Source organism: Sturnira hondurensis, unplaced genomic scaffold (genome assembly GCF_014824575.4).
Source record: "Sturnira hondurensis isolate 20B ecotype Veracruz unplaced genomic scaffold, ASM1482457v3 Scaffold0013299, whole genome shotgun sequence".
Taxonomy (NCBI): Eukaryota; Metazoa; Chordata; class Mammalia; order Chiroptera; family Phyllostomidae; genus Sturnira; species Sturnira hondurensis.
The window spans coordinates 3,849,206-3,869,364 of NW_028085930.1; the positions used below are offsets into that span (position 1 = coordinate 3,849,206).

At 40.1% G+C, this 20,159-nt stretch overlaps 1 protein-coding gene and 1 pseudogene across 1 annotated transcript in view; one reads left to right on the plus strand and one right to left on the minus strand.

Annotated features, from left to right (window-relative positions):
* The window catches only part of PCCB (propionyl-CoA carboxylase subunit beta), a 67,464-nt gene that overhangs the window by 28,362 nt on the left and 18,943 nt on the right, over nucleotides 1-20,159 (minus strand). Inside the window, exons 6-7 of the mRNA XM_037061226.1 lie at nucleotides 6,594-6,704; nucleotides 1,453-1,561 (exon numbers count right to left, since the gene is read on the minus strand). Coding sequence (XP_036917121.1) covers nucleotides 1,453-1,561; nucleotides 6,594-6,704 — 220 coding nt within the window. The remainder of the gene's footprint in view (nucleotides 1-1,452; nucleotides 1,562-6,593; nucleotides 6,705-20,159) is intronic.
* On the plus strand, nucleotides 7,539-15,353 carry LOC118997489 (40S ribosomal protein S8-like; annotated as a pseudogene).

A 20,159-nucleotide genomic window follows, 5' to 3' on the forward strand; every position in this document is an offset into this window, starting at 1 on the left:
CCAGAGAAGAAATAGCTAAAGGAGTTCATCACCCCCAAACCAGTACTATATGAAAAGTTAAAGGGGTCTTCTTTAAGAAGAAAAAACGTGTATCAAAAATATGAATAATAAAATGGCAATAAATACATATCTATCAACAACTGAATCTAAAGAGCAAAATAAACAAGCAGAATAGACTCATGGATACAGAGAACATTTTGATGATTGCCAGATGGGGATGGGGAGGTTGAGGGGATGGGCAAAAAAGGTGAAGGGATTAAGAAATACAAATTGGTTGTTACAGAATAGTCAGGGGGCTATAAAGTACAGCATAGAGAATACAGTCAATAGTATTGTGGTAACTATGTAGGGCAGGTGTGTCAAACTTTTTCACTGGGGATCACATCAGCCCAGTGGCTGCCTTCAAGGGGCCGAATGTAATTTTAGGACTGTATAAATGTAACTACTCCTTAACTAGTGGCAAGGGGCTCATCGTTGCCACCGGGTAGAAACAAGGTGGAGGGCTGGATTCGGCCTGAGGGCCTTGTGTTTGCCACCTGTGATGTAGGATACCACATGAATAGTAAGTTATGTTGCGTCTGATCGATGGGGTTGTACATCTCAAGCTAATATAATATTGTATGTCAACTGCAGTTGAAAAATAAAAATTATTTAAAGTAAAAAATAAAATCTAAGACTTCACTAATAGTAAGACACAGGTCTAAAATATGCACACTAAGAAGGAAATGATGACTCAATGAGTTAACCACAGTATGATGCAGTGTACAAATCGGTCATACCAGTCTCACATTGCTGCTTTTTGTGTGGTAGACAATTCTTTCACAGCTTGATTTCTTTTTCCAAGAAAATATGGAATTCCAATCATTACTCCAACAACAAATATTCTCACTGATATCAGATGCATGCCCTGCTCCCAATTTCATACCTCTCGGTATAAACAGTAACTTTTTCTTTTGATGCCAAAGTACCAAACAATCTTTATACATTTTAAAGTCGGCATGTGTGACAAATATTACCCAAGAGGTAAAAGGCTATGACCAAGCTCATGAGTCATGAACTTGACAATGATCATCACATTACAACTGTACCTGGCCAATGGTGATTTATAAAATGCCACCTACTCTGAGACACACCCCAACTTTAGAGTAAAAGAAAGTCATAATAAGATACAGCGGTCTTTTAAAAGATTCAATTATATATTTGTAAGTCATACCTCTTATAACATACTTGGGTTAGCTTTAAAATTCTTCATATTAAAGCATTAGTACTGTTTTAACAAATTTGATACTAAATCCATTTTTATTACTATACCTGTAGTCAATATACCATACTACAGTCTTCTCAAATAAATTCTGCCAAAATTGATATCTATAAAACACTGTCAACATTCTCAATGGCAATGCCCTCTTCTCAGTGTTTAAAAACATTAAGGTGAGCCTTGAGGCCTCTAACCTGACACGGTGGTATGTGTCTTGGCCCCACCAAGCTCCTCCTGGGTAACATCCTCATTGGTGACAGACTTGACAACATCAGGGCCAGTGATGAACAGGTAGGAGGTATCCTGAAATCAGAGAATTCCAGAGGATCAATTTCAGAGCAGCAGAGCCAGATGGACTTTCAGGGTTCACACAGCTGAAAAGACAAAAACAGAAATGGTAGTGACACAAAGTAGAATCAGTGTAGCAGGCAGCTCAAAGATGCCGATCCAAACTAAACACCCAAGTTTTCCCTGCCTGTCTGTTTAAAAAAAAAATCTTCAGCCCTAGTTGGTGTGGCTCAGCAGATTGAGTGCCAGCCTTCGAACCAAAGGGTCACCAGTTCAATTCCCAGTCACAGCACATGCCTGGGTTGCAGGCCAGGTCTCCAGAACGAGGTACACAAGAGGCAACCACAAACTGATGTTTCTCTCTTTCTCTTTCTTCCTCCCTTTTCCCTCTCTAAAAATCAATCAATCAATCTTCAAAATCAAATCAAATCAAACAAAATAAAATAAAGATAAAACAATCTTCGTTGCATGGTTATATCTCATCAAAATGACTTGTAGTGTGCCCAACATTTCTGGTCCATTCATCTGTAGAACACCCTACAGGTGACCCTTATTCTTAACTTGCAGTACATCAAGCCTTTTTCTAAGCACTTTATGAAAATGTGTCATTAAAGCCTAGGGATTATTATCCCACTCCCGCCACCACCACAACTGACAGATGAGGAAACAGAGGCACTGTGATGGTATGCAGTTTGGCTAAAATAAACCAGCTACCTTAAATGAAACCAATTGGAAGACAGACGATGATAATCAATTGTGTTTTCAGAAGGTGACAGGCTTTTTCCAAATTATTTTTTAAATATTTTATTTCTTTATTTTTAGTGAAAGGGGAAGGGAGGGAGAAAGAGAGGGAGAGAAACATTGATGTATGAAAGAAACACAGATCGGCTGCCTCTTACATGCCCCCAACCAGGAATCAGCCTGCAACTCAAGCACGTGTCCTGACTGGGAATCAAACTGGAGACCTTTTGCTTTGCAGGACAGTGCTCAAATAACAAAGGTTAGAGTCTGAGGGTGACAGGCTTTTAATGTTTAGTTTCTAACTTAAAAACAATTAAGGGCATACTGTAAAAAAAAAAAAGTAAACCTAAGAATAGAAGATCCAGTGGAAAGTAAATCTACATCCCAGCCCTTATTTCCAGGCTTCCAATTTCCCCACCCAAAGGCAACCACAGTCACTGCCTCCCCCCCTCCAAAGTGATCCATGCACACAGGGTCCTGCAGAAGTAAGGCCTGCTTGAGGATGGTTGGTAGGGCAATGATATGGGTGCAGTAATTTAGACTTTTAACTTGAACATTTCACCTAAAATGTCATATGGTGTGCTCCAGTGTGATATTGTTAGGTTACAGAGTTACATGGCTATGATTCTGTAATAAAGAAAGGGCATTATTTATACCAGACCCTGTATACAAGCATCAAAATAGACATAAACTAAAACTATACATATACATGTATACCTGCCTTCTTATGTTCTTTCCAGCACAGTGTCCTACACACACTGTTCTGAAACTTCTTGAGGATCATTCCATACCAGTACAGGATAATTTATTTAACTCTGATTCATGATAATATGAGTCATTACAAAGCAAGAATGTTCTTTTCAATAAGGAGGCTCTAGGAAAATATCTGAGACAAACAAAAAAAAAGAAAAGAAAAGTAGCCTATATTTCAAACTATGAGTAAAAATCAATTCCAACTGAATTGCAGGTGTAAATGTGAAAAGCAAAATAATAAAGCTTTTAGAACAAAGAAACAGTCTTGGTGAATTTGAGGTAGGAAAAAGTTCTTCAAGAATTAAAACACACTACCCATAAGTATACATTTGACATTCCTTCTCAAAAAGGCAAAGAAGCCAGCTTAAAGGGACTCACACTGGCTAAGTGAAGGGCAATGTGAGCATCCAAATAATGATCATAATGGATTATAAACCACCGAGAGTACACCAGGAAATCCAGGGACCCATAATAATAACAAATCCATCAAATAAGCAAATGCCCAAGAAAGCAGAGTTCTTCCTTAGAGTACAATGCCAACTGATAATGAAGCAAGGGGCAGAGTTGGAAAATAACAATTTTCTAAAGATTGGTTCAGACAAGAATCATCAATAAAAGCTAAATCAAGGAGGAAAAGTGTAATGCAGAGCAGCATATTGCATGCTTTCAAAGTATCTCCCCAATGAGTACTTATTAGCTGCAAAAAGAAAAATAATAATTATAGAATGGAGAAACCAGACAATACCTTGAACAATGATGAGACTGATATCACTAAGGAGGGGGCAGATGGACTCCACTTGACCCCAGGTGTGACAATCTGAGCAGGACAATCTGCATATCATTTATGCAGTGGACAGGTTCAGATACCTAATCTGAATCTAGTCAGGAGAAGACATTGGATAAACTCAAACTCAGGAACAATCTATAAAATAATTTGTTGCATGGCCTTCAAAAATGTTAATATCATGACAAAGAAAGGCATTCAAATAGAAAAAGAAGAAGTAAAATTATCTGTCTGCAGATGACATTTTATATTTAGAAAACTTTAATGATTCCACAAAAAAGTTTGAACTAATAAATAAATTAAGCAAAGTTGTAGGACACAAAAATGAATATCAGTTGCATTTCTAAACATTAATAACAATCTGAAAAACAAATTATAAAAACAATTTTATTCACAACAGCTTCTAAAAGAATAAAGTACTTAGGAATAACTTAACCAATAAGACAAAAGACTCGTACACTGAAAATTATAAAACATAGGTGAAAGAAATTTAAAGACACAAATAAATGGAAGGACTAAATACTGTTAAGATTTCAACAACAAGCCCTGGCTGGTGTAGCTCAGTGGATTGAGCACAGGCCTGCGAACCAGAGGATCGAGGTTCGATTCCCAGTCAGGGCACATGCCTGGGTTGCAGACTGGTTCCCTGCAGGCCAACTCCCAGCAGGGGATGCACAAAAGGCAACCATACATTGATGTTTCTCTCCCTCTCCTCCCCCTCTAAAGATAAATAAATAAATAAAATCTAAAAAACAAAAAAAAAAAAAAACATTTAAAAAAAAAGATTTCAACAACACTACAAAAAGCAATATACAGATTAAATCCCAGTAACATTTTTTGCAGAAATAGAGAAATCCATCCTAAAATTGATGCAGAATCTCAAGGGACTCTGTACAGCCAAAACAATCTTGAAAAAGAACAAAGTTGGAGATCCCACTCTTCCTGATGTAAAAACCTACTACAAAGCTACAGAAATCACAATAATGTGGTACTGGCAAAAAGACAGAAATATAAACCAATGGAAGAGGACAGAGGGCCCAGAAATAAACCCTCATATTTTGATCGAATGGTTTCTGACAATGATACCTAGACCGTTCAATGGCAGAAAGGGCAATCTTTCACAACAAATGGTGCTGGGAACACCGGGTATCTACATGCAGAACAAAGCTGGACTTTGCATTACACCATATACAAAATTTAACTCAAAATGAATCACAGGCCTAAACACATAGTACACCTTAAACTTACACAATGATTTCTGTCAATTACATCACAATAAAGCTGGAAAAAATTGAAAATAAATAAGAGAAAGCAGTTTAAAGTGAAATGACAATGGAAACCAAGACAGTATGGACAGAAATATGGAAGGAAATGCCAGAGTGTGGCATCATGGAAGCCAAAGGAAAATATGGCTAAAACTTGAGAAAAATGAGAGTTAAGAAGCATTTACAGTGATACAGAAGTCACTGATGACCTTAGAACAACAGGTTTAACGGACTGAGGGGATAGCGGTAAACTGAAATACGTTAAGGAGAGGATGGGAAGACAGAAACAGGACGTCAGCCACGGGGAGATGCAGACTAAGGGAGGGCTTTTGTCTTTGTTCTGAAAATAGGAAAAGACCTGAACATGGGTGAGTTCTGATGGGAGGATCTAAGACCAAGGGAGAGGCTGAAGACAGCACATAAGAGAAAAGAGAACAGGACAAGGCCACTGAAAAGGTGAAAGAGTTGTGCACAGTAATGTACACGTATGTGCAAAGGGGGGAAACATGGGCCTCAGCCAGGGGAATGGATACCACACCTCATTCCTAGCAGGAGGAAGGAGAAGAGGACTGTGGTAGCACAAGGTAACCACGGAATACACAGATAAGTGGGCAAAGCTCAGGGAGTTCTGCTTTGTTCAGGAAGAGACGTGGTCATCTTAACTTTTAAAACTCACCTGTTGCTGAATATTTAGGTTGCTTTCAATCTGTCACTAAAAAAAAGATGACTTAGATCAAAGGGTGAACACTTTTCTAAACCTCTGAAGTCCCACTGCTAAACTCTCCTCGAGAAAAATGGGTTTCCTATTTATACTATTCCTATTACACTGTTCACTTTTTGAATGACTGTCTACTCCTCCACCCTCCAGTCGTTCTGTCTTGGCATTTACTGCTCATTATGGTTAAAATATTTTAAAAGAAAAAGACTGATTTTTTAAAATGATATTAAGTTAAGGGTAACTACCCATGTGTAAATTCAAGAAGGCTTCATTTAAAAATCATTTTAAAATATCATTCCATCAAATCATGTCACAAAGATATGCACCTTTCAAAATGAAGTTGGGGATCAGGTTTAGCATTACCATTATACACAAAATGTAATAAAATGGCAAACAGCCAAAGGAATAAAGGTGGAACACAGAACAACTTCCCAATGAAGATTATAGAAAAGCCTTCCATGAGAAACTTTCTGAATAGGAGTCAGTAAACAATTATCTGTCTGGGCCCAGGACAGGATCCTTTGATTACCTGAAAATCATTTGCAATTCAGATCAACAGGTAAAATCACCCACCAATGAAGTACACAAGTGCATTCTGCCACTGAACACCCACAAGCTACAGGTTTTGTGCCAAACCCTTTTCTCCACTAAGACCTTATCATCACTAAGCTGAAAGCCAATGAGAATGCAGATAACAACCCAGATCTGGGTCAGGAATTATTTTTATTTCAGGTGAGGTACTGCACAACTCTCTAAGGGCAGGAGAAACAGGTCTTTCTTTCTTACCTTTACCATGAACGTGAAGTCTGTTAGGGCTGGGGAGTAGACAGCCCCCCCAGCACATGGGCCCATGATCAGAGAAATCTGAGGGATGACTCCGGATGCCATGACATTCCTCTGCCGAAAGAGAAAGGCAAAGGTATCTGGTTACAGGGTATCTGAGGCATTATTTGCAGAAAGATAAAGGCAATAATAAAATTACACCTGGCTTTTCTTTCACAGAAATTCTATCCTAGAGGAAAGAGACCTTCCAAAACTATACACACAATTTGTTCCCATAACAAGTGGGCTGGTTGGCATATTACTTTCTGCGGCAAATACCCTCTTTCCTCTCCCTCCTTGGCAGCAGTTCTCCGAAAGTTCTACCAGGACTTTTCTACATGAGCTCATACAGAATCCCACAGCTCTCACCCCAGCTCCAAGCACACCTGAGGCCTAGCACCCCATCTTCACAAAGCTGTCTAGAAGAATGAATGAAAACCTTCGGCAGAACACACGGGAACACCGCTTATCCTGGAGCCATTACCTTTGTTTGGAGTTCTTTGACAACCTCCACACAGAGTACCAGTAGTGACAAGGCAAGGCCAAGAGGCAGATGCTACTTCACTCTAAGTCTTCAAGGTCTGCCCACGCCCAGGCAGGGCGTATAAGGAAGATGTAGGTAGTAGGAGCCAGAAAGGCTCCATGAGGACAAAGGGGTTGTGAAGGGCCAAGCCCCAGTCCACCTCCTAGGAAAGACAAGACTGGGGCTGGAGGACCCAGGCAAGATAAGGGCCCACTGATCCTTGCCCAATGCTCAACTTCTTTCCTTCCCTTGTGTCCCATCATCTTAAAAGAAGAAAATCCACTTTTATCACTGCCTTGGCTCTAAAACTAATTTCTAAAAGTCACAGGACTTAGTTCAGAACAGTACAAAAGGGCATATATCTATAAAAAGAGGATTCAGGGAACATGATGGAGTCGGAAGCACCAGGAATCTGTCCACCGAGAAAACAACTGCACTTGCATAATCTGTCTGATAATAACTTTTGGGAACTCTGGACACCAATATTGAAGGCTTGCAACTTCCAGCGGGGAAATCTGGAGGGTAAACTGTGGTTAACTTCCATCAATTTCACCTCTTAAGCATACAGTAGCTACCCATCTTGCACCCCAGCCATAGGCAGGGAGCACCTTACACAGAGCTTTCAAAAGCCAGAGTAGGGCCTTGAATAATGTGGCCCAGGGGGCTGAGGACCAGCCTGCAAACTGAAAAGTCACCAGTTCAGTTCCCAGTCAGGACATATGCCTACATCGCAAGCTGGATCCCCAGTTTGGGGTATATATGAGGCAACCGATCGATGTTTTTCTCCCTCTTTCTCCCTCCCTTCCCATCTAAAAAATAAATAAAATCCTTATTTTAAAAAAGTAAGAGTTAAGTTAAATAGGACTCTGTCCTGAATATATCAGGAATCTGTGTTTTGATCCTCGATTTCTGATTCTAATCTCAGAGGTGTAATTAGAGAGGTGGGTGGCCATTGTTATACCTCCCACTGTTGTTGCAAGCCTGTCCTCCTCCAGCTCAATATCACCAATCATGGAAATGCAAATTAAAACTGAAACGAGATACCACATCATATGTATCAGGATTGCTACTATAAAAAAAAACACCTGGCTGGTATAGCTCAGTGGATTGAGCTTGGGACTACAAACCACATGATCACGGTTCAATTCCCAGTCAGGGCACATGCCTGGGTTGCAGGCCAGTTCCCAGCAGGGAACTCACAAGAGGCAACCATACATTGATGTTTCGCTCCTTCTCTCCTTCTCTTCCTCTCTAAAGATAAATAAATAAAATCTTTTAAAAAAAGAACTACTTTAAAAAAACAGAAAACAAGTAGTGTCGGTGAGGACATGCGGAAACTGGAACCCATTGTTGGTAGGAATATAAAATGACATGACTGCTATAGAAAACAGTATGAAGGTTCTTCAAGAATTTTCAAACAGAATTGTCATACGATCCAGAAGATTCCACTGCTAGGGATATAGCAAAAGAATGTAAAGCAGGACCTCAAAGAGCTATTTGAACACCCATGTTCATAGCAGCACTAAAATTAACAGTAGCTAAAATGAGGGAACAACTCAAATGCCCATTAACAGATAAATGGATAAACAAAATGTAATATATATACATAATGGAATACTTTTCAGCCTTATAAAGGATATCTACTACATGCTACAACATGGGTAAAACTTGAAGAAGACATATGCTAAGTGTAATAAGCCATCCATGCAAAGAGAAACACGTATATGAAGTGATTAGTCAAAATCTCTGAGACAGAAAGTAGATTGGTGCTTGCTATGGGTTGGTGGGAGGGGGTAATGGGAAGTAATTACTTAAGGAATATAGAGTTTGTTTGTACAATGAAAAGTGTTATGTAGATGGACAGTGGTAATGGCTGCACAATATTATGAAAGTTTTTAATACCATTGAACTGCACATTTAAAAATGTTTAATTGCTAAATTGTGTATTATATGTATTTTACCACAATAAAGAAAAGCTAGATATGTTCACTGCAGCATTATTTACAATACCCAAGATCTGGAAGCATCCCAAATGCCCATTAGTAGATGAGTGGACAAAAAAGCTATGGTACATTTACACAATGGACCACTACACAGCTGTAAAAAAGGAAAAAAGGAAACTTTATTTTTTGCAAGAGCATGGGTGGACCAGGAGAGGATTATGTTAAGTGAAATAAGCCACTAGAGAAAGACAAATTCCATACAATTTTACATACGTGTGGAATCTAATAAACAAAATAAACAAACAAAGTAGAAACAGATTTGTAAATACAGAAAACAGCCTATAAGCTGTCAGACGGGACAGAGGCTAAGGTAAAAAAGGTGAAGGAATTAAGTAACAAAACCTCAGATATAGACAACAGTGTGATTATAAGAAGGAAAGGGAGGGGGTAAGTACAAGAGGGTAAAAGGGGCCAAAAGAGACTTAATTTTGGATGGTGAACACACAATACAATATACAGATGATATATTACACAACTGTACACTTAAACCCCATATAATTCTATTAACCAATGTCACCCCCCCATAAATTTATTTTTTTTTAAATTTAGAGAAAGTTGAAAAAATCTGTCTTCATTCTGCAAAAAATATCACAATGGCTGAGTGGACTTCTAACTATCACAGAGTGACTAGTTAAAAACACTCTCTGTCCCCCAAACAACTATAAAACTGAATAAAATTGTTAAAAACAGCCCTGGCTGGTGTGGCTCAGTGGATTGAGCACTAGACTGCAAAGCAGAGGGTCACTGGTTCGATTCCCAATCAGGGCACATGCCTGGGTTGCAGGCCAGGTTCCCCAATGTGGGGAGCACAAGAGGCAACCACACATTGATGTTTCTCTCCCTGTCTTTCTCCCTCACTTCCCCTCTGTCTAAAAATAAATAAATAAAATCTTTGAAAAATTTGTCAAAAACATTTCAATATACCTAGACTTCTGGCCAAGATGGAGGCGTAGATAGATACATTTAGCGCCCCTCACACAACCAAAAGAACAACAACAAATTTAAAAACAAAAAATAACTATACCTGCCAGAAAATCAAACTGTATGGAAGTCCAACAACCAAGGAGTTAAAGAAACATTCATTCAGATTGGTAGGTGGGGCAAGCATGGGCAGCCAGGGCACAGTATGCATGGAAAGTCAGCGGCTAGAGGACTGGGTGGATGAGGTGGTGGCTGGCAGACTGGGAAATCCCACATCTGCATGCAGATAAACCAGGAGAAACAACTCAGGAGCAAGACAGACTGCACAACATAGGGTTCCAGCATAGGGAAATAAAGCCTCAAAACTTCTGGCTGTAAAAACTACCCTTTGGGACAGCATGGATGGGACTGAAGAGCATTATGCTAAGTGAAATTAGCCAGGCAGTGAAAGACAAATACCATATGATCTCACCTGTAAGTGGAACCTAATCAACAAAACAAACAAGTGAGCAAAATAAAACCAGAGACATGGAAATAAAGAACAAACTGAGAGTAACCAGAGGGGAGGTGGGAAGGGATAATGGGGTGGGGGAAGGGTTTTCAGGAACATGTATAAAGGACACACAGACAAAACCAAAGGGTGGTAGGATCAAGGGTGGGAAGTAGAGATATCTGGGGTAGGGGGCAGCGGTGGGAGGAAAATGGAGACAACTGTACTTGAACAACAATAAAAAATGTAGGAAAAAAAAACCTGTGGGGGTTGTGGTGGCAGGAGAAACTCCCAGACCCCCAGGATAGTTCGTTGGAGGGACCTACAGGGTTCTAGAATGTACACAAACAGAACCACTTGGGAATCAGCACCAGAAGAGCCCAATTTGCTTGTGGATAGTGGGGGAAGTGACTGAAAGATAGCTGAGAGGTAAGCAAGCCACACTGTTTACTCTTAGACCCCTCCCCAACATACAGCTCCACAATGCAGTGACCTGGGTTGCCCCACCCCAGCAAATACCTAAGGTTCAAGGCTCCATCCCTTACTACCTAAGAGTGTGCCAAGACAAAAAAAATATATATGGCCCAAATGAAAGAAGAGATCAAAGCTCCAAAACAGAACTAAGTGATGAAGAGATAGCCAACCTATCAGATGCAGAGTTCAAAACACTAGTAGTCAGGATGCTCACAGAATTAGTTAAGTATGGTCACAAAATACAAGAAAAAGTGAAGTCTATACAAATTGAAATAAAAAAATATACAGGGAACCAAGAGAGAAAGGAAGGAAACCAGGACTCAAATCAACAGTTTGGAACAAATGGAAGAAATAAACATTCCACCAGAACAAAACGAAGAAACAAGAATTCAAAAAACTGAGCAGAAGCTTAGGAACCTCCGGGACAACTTTAAATGTTCCAACATCTGAATCATGGGGCTGCATAAAGGAGAAGAGGAAGAGCAAGAAATGGAAAACTTATTTGAAAAATAATGAAGAAGAACTTCTCTACTCTGGCAAAGGAAATGGACTTCCAGGAAGTCCAGGAAGCTCAGAGAGTCCCAAGGAAGCACACACCAAGGCACATCATAATTACATTACCCAATATGAAAAAGAAGGAGAGAATCTTAGAAGCAGCAAGAGAAAAGGAGGCAGTTACCTGCCAAGGAGTTCCCATGGGACTCTCATCTGATTTCTCAAAAGAGACTTACAGGCAAGAAGGGGCTTTAAAGAAGTATTTGAAGTCATGAAAGGCAAGGACCTACATCCAAGGTTACTCTATACAGCAAAGCTATCATTTAGAATGGAAGGGAAGATAAAGTGCTTCCCAGATAAGTTCAAGTTAAAGGAGTTCATTATCACCAAGTCCTTATTAGATAAAATGTTAAAGGGACTTATCAAAGAAAAAGGAAAAGACCAAAACTATGAACAGTAAAATGACAACAAAGTTGGCTGCTCCCAACTAGAACAGAGCATGCATTCTTTTCAAGTGCACATGAACATTCTCTACAAGACAACATGTTAGGCCACAAAATAAGTCTCAGTAAATTTCAAATGACTGATATCATACAAAGTATCTTTTCCAATCACGATGGAATCAAACTAATGCAAGAAACTAAAAAATTCACAAAAATACTGAAATTATTCAAAACACTCCTAAATAACCAACCAAAAGGTGAGAGAAAATATTACAAAGAAAAAAATCCCACTTGCTATAGCCACAAAAATATAAAGTTCCTAGGAATAAATTTAACCAAAGAGGTAAAAGACCTGTACTCAGAAAGCTACAGAACTACAGAAAGATATTGAGGAAGACACAAATAAATGGAAGCATATACACTGTTCATGGACTGGAATAATTAACATCATTAAAATGTTCATACTACCCAAAGCAATCTATAGATTCAACACAATCCCTGTTACAATACCAATGGCACAGTTGACTGATCTGAAACAAATACTCCAAAAATGTATAAAGAACCAAAAAAGACTGAATAGCCACAGCAATCTTGAGAAAGAAGAACAAAGTTGGAGGGATCACAATGCCTGATATAAAACTATACTACAAGGCCACTATAATCAAAACAGTCTGGCACTGGCATAAGAACACATCCATAGATCAATGGAACAGAATAGAGAGCCCATAAATAAACCCATGACTCTATGGTCAATTAATATTTGACAACGGGAGCATGAGCATACAATGTAGCAAAAACAGTCTCTTCAATAAACAGTGTTCAAAGGACTGGACTGGTACACCCCCAAAAAAGGAAACTAGACCACCAACTTACATCATACATCAGAATAAACTCAAAATGGATAAAAGACAAATATAAGTTGTGATACATAAAATTACTAGCCGACTTTCCAGCGGCACCAAGCCATGGGCACCTCTTAAGACAACTGGCGGACTTCCGCCAAGATGGAGGCATAGGTGGAAACACTGTGCCTTCTCCCACAACCAAGTTTGACTACAACAAAAGTTTTGGAGAACTAGGACACACCCAAAGACCAGAAAACGGAATTATACGGAAGTCCGACAACTACGAACCGTTCAACGGGGACGGTAAGAGAGGCGGAGCCAGCAGCGGAGCTGGGTTGGGCAGGAAAGATCCCCCGACCCAGGCGAGCAGGCAGCCCAGAACTAGTCGGGGTGCGGGGCAGACTGACCACGGTCGCACATTCGCGCACAGTGAGACAGACCACGCAGGCCCCAGGGGGCGAACCCAGCGGTGGAGGGCTGCCGGCGGTGGCACACTCACGTGCAGTGGAACCAAACGCGTGGGCCTGGTGGTGCTGTGGTGCTGGTGAGGGTCGTGGCAGCAGGCGGCAGAGGGAAGCCATTGTCCCTCTTTGACCCCGCCCCTACATACAACGTCACAACCCAGAGACTTAGTTGCCCTGCTCTAGTGAAAACCTAGGCTCTGATCCTGCTACTTAACAGGCACAAACAGCCCAAAAGATGGCGCAAGAGGAACTCAAAGTCCCAGAGCCAATAACTCTAAGCGACCAACAGATTGCCAGCCTCTCAGAAGCCCAATTTAAAACACTATTTATCAGGATGCTCAGAGAATTGGTAGATTACAGTCACAAATTGGAGGAACATATGAAGGCTAAACTAATTGAAATGAATGGAGATGTCCGGGAAACCAATAGTGATGGAAAGGAAACTGGGACTCAAATCAATGGAATGGACCAGAAGGAAGAACGAAACATCTGACCAGAAAGGAATGATGAAATGAGAATTCAAAAAAATGAGAAGAGGCTTAGGAAACTCCAGGACATCTTTAAATGTTCCAACATCCGGATTATAGGGGTACCAGAAGGGGGAAAGAAACAGCCACGAGTGGAAAATGTATTTGAACAAATAATAAAGGAGAACTTCCCCAGTCTGGCAAAGGAAATAGACTTCCAGGAAATCCAAGAAGCTCAGAGAGTGCCAAAGAAGTTGGACCCAAGAAGGAACACACCAAGGCACATCATCATTACATTAGCCAAAACTAAAATGAAGGAGAGAATCCTAGAAGCATCAATGGATAAGGGGACAGTCACCTACAAAGGAGTACCCATCAGACTGTCAGCGGATTTCTCAAAAGGGACCGTACAGGCAAGAAGGGGCTGGAAAGAAGTATTCCAAGTCATGAAATCCAAAGACCTACAGCCAAGATTGCTTTATCCAGCAAAACTTTCATTTAGAATGGAAGGACAGATAAAGTGCTTCTCAGATAAGGTCAAGTTCAAGGAGTTCATCATCACTAAGCCCTTATTATATGAAATGCTAAAGGGACTTATATAAGAAAAAGAAGATGAAAAATATGAACAGTGAAAGGACAGCAAACACACAGTTATTAACAACCACACCTAAAACAAAAGCAAACCAAGAGGACAGCTAGATCAGGAGTGGAACCATAGAAATGAAGAACACATGGAGGGTTAGAAACAGGGGGGTGGGAGGAGGAGAAGTGGGGAGAAGGCACAGAAAATAGTATAGATGGTAGGTAGAAAATAGATAGGGGGAGGGCGAGAATAGTGGGAGAAATATAGAATCTAAAGAACTTGAGACACGTGGTTATAAACTAAGGGGGAAGGTATAGTGGGGGAGGGAGTGTGCGGGTGGAGGGGAATGAAGGGGGGGAATAGAACAACTGTAATGGTATAATCAATAAAATATATTTTAAAAAAGAAATAAAAATAATAATATAAAAAAAAAGACAACTGGCACCAGTGCCACAAGACCAGGGGCAACAGGAAGCCCTGCCACAAGAAGCAAAAATATGAGCTGGGGCACCCTGCTGCCAACATTAAAACTGGCCCCTGACACATACACATGGTTTGTGTGTGAGGAGGCAACAAGAAGTACAGAGCCTTCAAACTAAATGTAGGCAACTTCTCCTGGGGCTCAGGGTGTTATACATGCAAAACAAGGATTATTGATGTTGTCTACAACACATCCAGCAACAAACTGGTCCATACCAAGACCTGACAGTGGTATGAATTCTACCCTACACTGCCCCTGAGATGCAAGAAGGAGGCCAAGCTGACTCCTGAGGAGGAAGAGATTTTAAACAAAAAACAATCTAAGAAAATTCAGAAGAAATATGATGAAAGGAAAAAAAAATGCCAAAATCAGCAGCCTTCTGAAGGCGCAGTTTCAGCAAGGGAAGCTTCCTGCACCCACTGCTTCAAGACCAGACCAGTATGACTGAGCAGATGGCTATGTGCTAGAAAGCAAGGAGCTGGAATTCTACCTGAGGAAAATTAAGGCCCAGAAAGGCAAATAAATCCTCCTCCCTCCTTTCTTTAAAGCTGGCATTTTAAAAAAAACCAAAAGGCTCATGTAATAAAGGTGTTCATTCTCAGATTTTAAAAAAAAGTGCTAGCATAAAATAGAGGCAATAAAATTTCATATACCCCATGTAGCAATATTTCTGCTAATATGTCTCCAAAGGCAAGGGAAACAAAGGAAAAAAACAAATGGGATTATATCAAATTAAAAACTTCTACAAAGAAACCATCATCAAAATGAAAAGAGAACTGACGGTGTAGAAGAACATACTTGCCAATGATACACCAGACAAGGGTTTAATCTCCAAAATATATAAGAACTCATACAATGCAATGCCAGGAAGACAAACAACCCAATTAAGAAATGGACAAAGGACCTGAATAGACACTTCTCCAAGGAGGACATACAGATGGCCCATAAACATATGAAAAGATGCTCAACATGACTAGCCATCAGAAAAATGCAGATTAAAACCACAATGAGATAGCACTTCACACTTGTCAGAATGGCAATCATTAATAAACCAACAAACAACAAGTGCCAGTGAGGAAGTGAATAAAAGGGAACCCTAGTGCACTGTTAGTGGAAATACAGGATTTTGTGGTCACTGTGAAAAACAGAGTGGAATCACGACAAAAAGTAAAAATGGAACTATCTTTTCACCTAGCAATTCCACTGCTGGGAATATACCCTTAGGAACTGAAACATCCATTCAAAAGAACTTATGTACCACTACATTAATAGCAGCACTATTTATAATAGCCAAATGCTGGAAACAGTGCCCATCAGTAGATGAATGCATTAAAAAACAGTGGTCCAGGGACTTCTGGTCAAGATGGCACCATAGGCAGAAATGGCTTCATCTCTTCATACAACCACATCAAAATGACAACCAAAACAACAAAATATAGAACCATCACTCAGAATCATCACATATCAAAGTGAATAGAAGTCTGATAACTATAGAATTAAAGAAACCACATTCACCCAGGCTGGTAGGAGGGACACAGACGTGGAACAGGCTGGTCCCACACCCACCTGTGGTGGGTGAAAATTTGGGAGGGATAACTCAGGAGCAAGGAGACCCAGTCCCACACTAAGACAGCAGGCCCAGAATTCCAGTCACCAAAATATCTGGCTACAAAAGACAGTGGGGATTGAGTCAGTGGGAGAAACTTTGGGAGCCCCAAGCAGTTCCTCTTAAAGAAACCACACATAGACTCACCTTTTCAGACTCACTCCCTTTGAACTCCAGCACCAGAGTAGCTCTTGAAAAAAGTAGCTTTTTTCCTAGTGGCACATAGGAAAAAACTGAAAGTCTAGCATCAAAAGCAGAAGCCGTTGTCCCTTTTCTAAACCTTCCCCCTACAAAGCTGGCAAATTGATGCCATATCTGACTCCACCCATCTGGCTAACACTGCTCCAAGGCAACTAACAACTACCTTGGAGATCCCCAGAGACTCCACCCCACCCAACTTGCAGACCCACCAAAGTCGCTTTTTCCATATGAATGGCTGGTCTTGGCTCATGCTTCACATTTTCCTAAATCCTATCAAATGAGCAACAACTGGCCTCATTGAGCCCCAGGCCCAGCACAAGCAGCCCCCAGCTTAGATCCACAGCTCGGTTTTGGATGGGAATCTACAATCCCAGAACAAGTAGTGGACATCTCAGACTGTTCTCATGCAGGGTGGCCATGGGTTGAACACAGGTTGGGGCTGATCTTGGTCTGCCATACCTGGGAGATCCCAGAAACTGCACACACAGTGGACTCCATAACCCTGCCCCTGCACAGCGGATCCTCAACAATGGGTGTGGACACAAAAAATGGTGGTGGGATTGCCTGAGGGAATGATGGGTGCTGGATGGAGAGGGACAAAGGAAATCAGGGCAAATGTAATGGCATAATCAATAATATATAATTTTTAAATACTCTGGTACACTTACACAGTGGAATACTACATAGCTAAAAGAGAGAAGGAACTCCTACCTTTTGTGACAGCATGGATGAAGCTGGAGCATATTATTCTAAGTGAAATATGCCAGTAAGTGAAAGACAAATACCATATGATCTCACCTAGAAGAGGACTCTAATGAACAAAATAAACTAACAAGCAAACGGAACCAGAGACATGGAAACATGGAACAGACTGACAGCGGCCAGAAGGGAGGTGGGGGGGTATAATCATGGAAAGAGGGGAAGGGACTAGTCATATATGAATGACCCATGGATATGGGCAATGGTGTGGGATGACTGTGGGAGCAGGGGACAGGCTAGGCAGAGGAGAGCCAAGTGGGAAAAACTGTAACAACTGTAACAGAATAATAATTCTTAAAAAAATACTTTGAGATCAATGTTTTGGTAACATACCAAAACTGAAGGAATGCAGTGAAAACACAGCTAAGAGGAAATTTTACAGCTCTAACTGCACGTTATTAAAAGAAACATCTTAAATTATCCAACTTTCCACCTCAAGAAACTAGAACAAGTAAAATACAGCAAACAAAAAAAGAAATAAAAGTAAAAGTGGAAGTACGTGAAACAGAATATAAAGACAATAGAGAAAAAATAAAATCCAAATTGGCCCTGGCTGGTGTAGCTCAGTGGATTGAGTGTCAGACCATGAAGCACAGGGTTGCCAGTTTGATTCCCAGTCCGGGCACATGCCTGGGTTGCAGGCTGGGTCCCCAGTTGGGTGGGAGTGACAGGCAACCACACATTGATGTTTCTTTCTCCCTCCCTCCCCTTCTCTCGAAAATTTTTTTTAATTAATTTTTAAAGAAAAACAAAAACTGGTTCTGTAAAAAGACCATGAAATTTATAAACCTTTAAATAGACTGACAAGAAAAATAATATTACTAAAATTAGAAATGATAGGAGACATAACTATAGAAATAAAAATTATAAGAAAATAACAAACAGCTGTATGGCAACAAATAAGGTCACTTAGATTAAATTAACTAATTGCTATAAAAACACAAACTACTGAAACAGAATCAAGAAGAAATTGAAAACCTGATAAACCTGTAACAAATAAAGACATTGAATCAGTAATAAAAAAGAAATAAAAACTACCTACAAAAACAACTAAGGGCCCAGACTGCTTCACTGATGAATTTTGTTAAACATTTCAAGAAAATTTAACGTCGATCTTTGACAAGTTCTTCACAAAACACTGAAGAGGTAGCAACACTTCCAACTCCTTCCATGAGGCCATAATTATGATACCAAAACCAGCCAAAGATACCACAAAACTCAATAAAACTGGGGGATAAATTCACAGCAGCAAAAAAATTATAGAAGAAAAGAAAGACATCACAACAACAGATATATCTGGCCCTGAGTGGTGTGGTTCAGCAGGTTGAGTGTCATTCTGCAGGTCCAGGGGTCACTAGTTTGATTCCTGGTCAGGGCACATGCTTGGGTTATGGGTCAGATCCCCATTTGGGAGCATGGTTTGGGTGTATGCAAAAGACAGCTGATCTATGTTTCTCTCTCACATCAATGTTTTTCTCCTTCTCTTTCTCCCTCCCTTCCCCTCTAAAAATAAATAAATGAAGTATTTTTTCTTTTAAAATATTTTTAAAAAGAAATGTTATCAATATAGATTTAAAAGTACTCAATAAAATATGAACAAAATCCAGCAACTTACTAAAATTATAAGCATGACCAAGAGTGATTTATCACAGAAATACAAAGTGAGTTCAACATCCAAAAATCAATTAATGTAATACAAAATAAAGTTCAAAAAGGCAAAAACCATATGATTATCTTATACATGCAGAAAAAGCTTTTGACAACATTAAACACCCTTTCATGATAAAAAAAAAAAGAAAAGAAAACTTAACAAACAAAAAGAAAAGGTAACTTCCTCAACCTGAGAAAGGGCATCTACTAACATTATACTTAATGGTGAAAGAATGAACGCTTTGTTCTCGAGTTCAGGAACAAGACAAGGGTGTCTATTCTCATGCTCTTATTTAACATTACACTGCATGTTCTAGCTAGGGCAATTAAGCAAAAATAAATAAAAGGCACTCAGATTAGAAAGGAACAAATACAACTATCTATAGTTGCAGAAGACATGACCATGTACGGTATACAGGGAAAAAAACTAAGGAATTTGCACACGAAAAAATGTATCAAGTTAATAAACAAGCTGAGATAATAAACAAGTTCAGCAAGGTTATAAGATCAGTACATAAAAATCTATCATGTTCCTACACTTGCAAAGAAGCCAAGAGGAAGTTAACAAAACAATTCCAGGACTTTAGATCAAGATGAAGATGTAGGTAAACACAGCCCACCTCCTCACACAACCACAACAAAATTACAACTAAACTGTAGAATAACCATCACTCAGAACCAACAGAAATCATATTGAATGTTAAGTCCAACAACTAAAGAATTAAAGAAACTACCACAGCATCCCTCCAGACTGGTATGGGGGGGCACAGACATGGATGGGGCAGGCCCCACATCCATGTACGGTGAATAAAAATTCAGGAGGGATATCTAGGGAATGAGGAGACCCAGCCCCAAACTAGGCCCCCCTATCCCAGGATTCCAATGCCAGTAAGGTAAGTCCCCATAACTTCTGGCTGCAAAATTCAGTGGGGACTGAGTCAGTGGAAGAAACTGTTGGGAGTCTGAAAGGTTCCCTTTCAAGAACCCACACATGGACTTACTCAGACTCATTCCCTCTGATCTCTAGCACCACAGTAGCAGCTTGAAAGGCACCAGTGGCATATGGGAAGGAACTGAATTGTCTGGCATCATGGTGAGAGCTGAGGGACAGCTTTCTCCCAGACA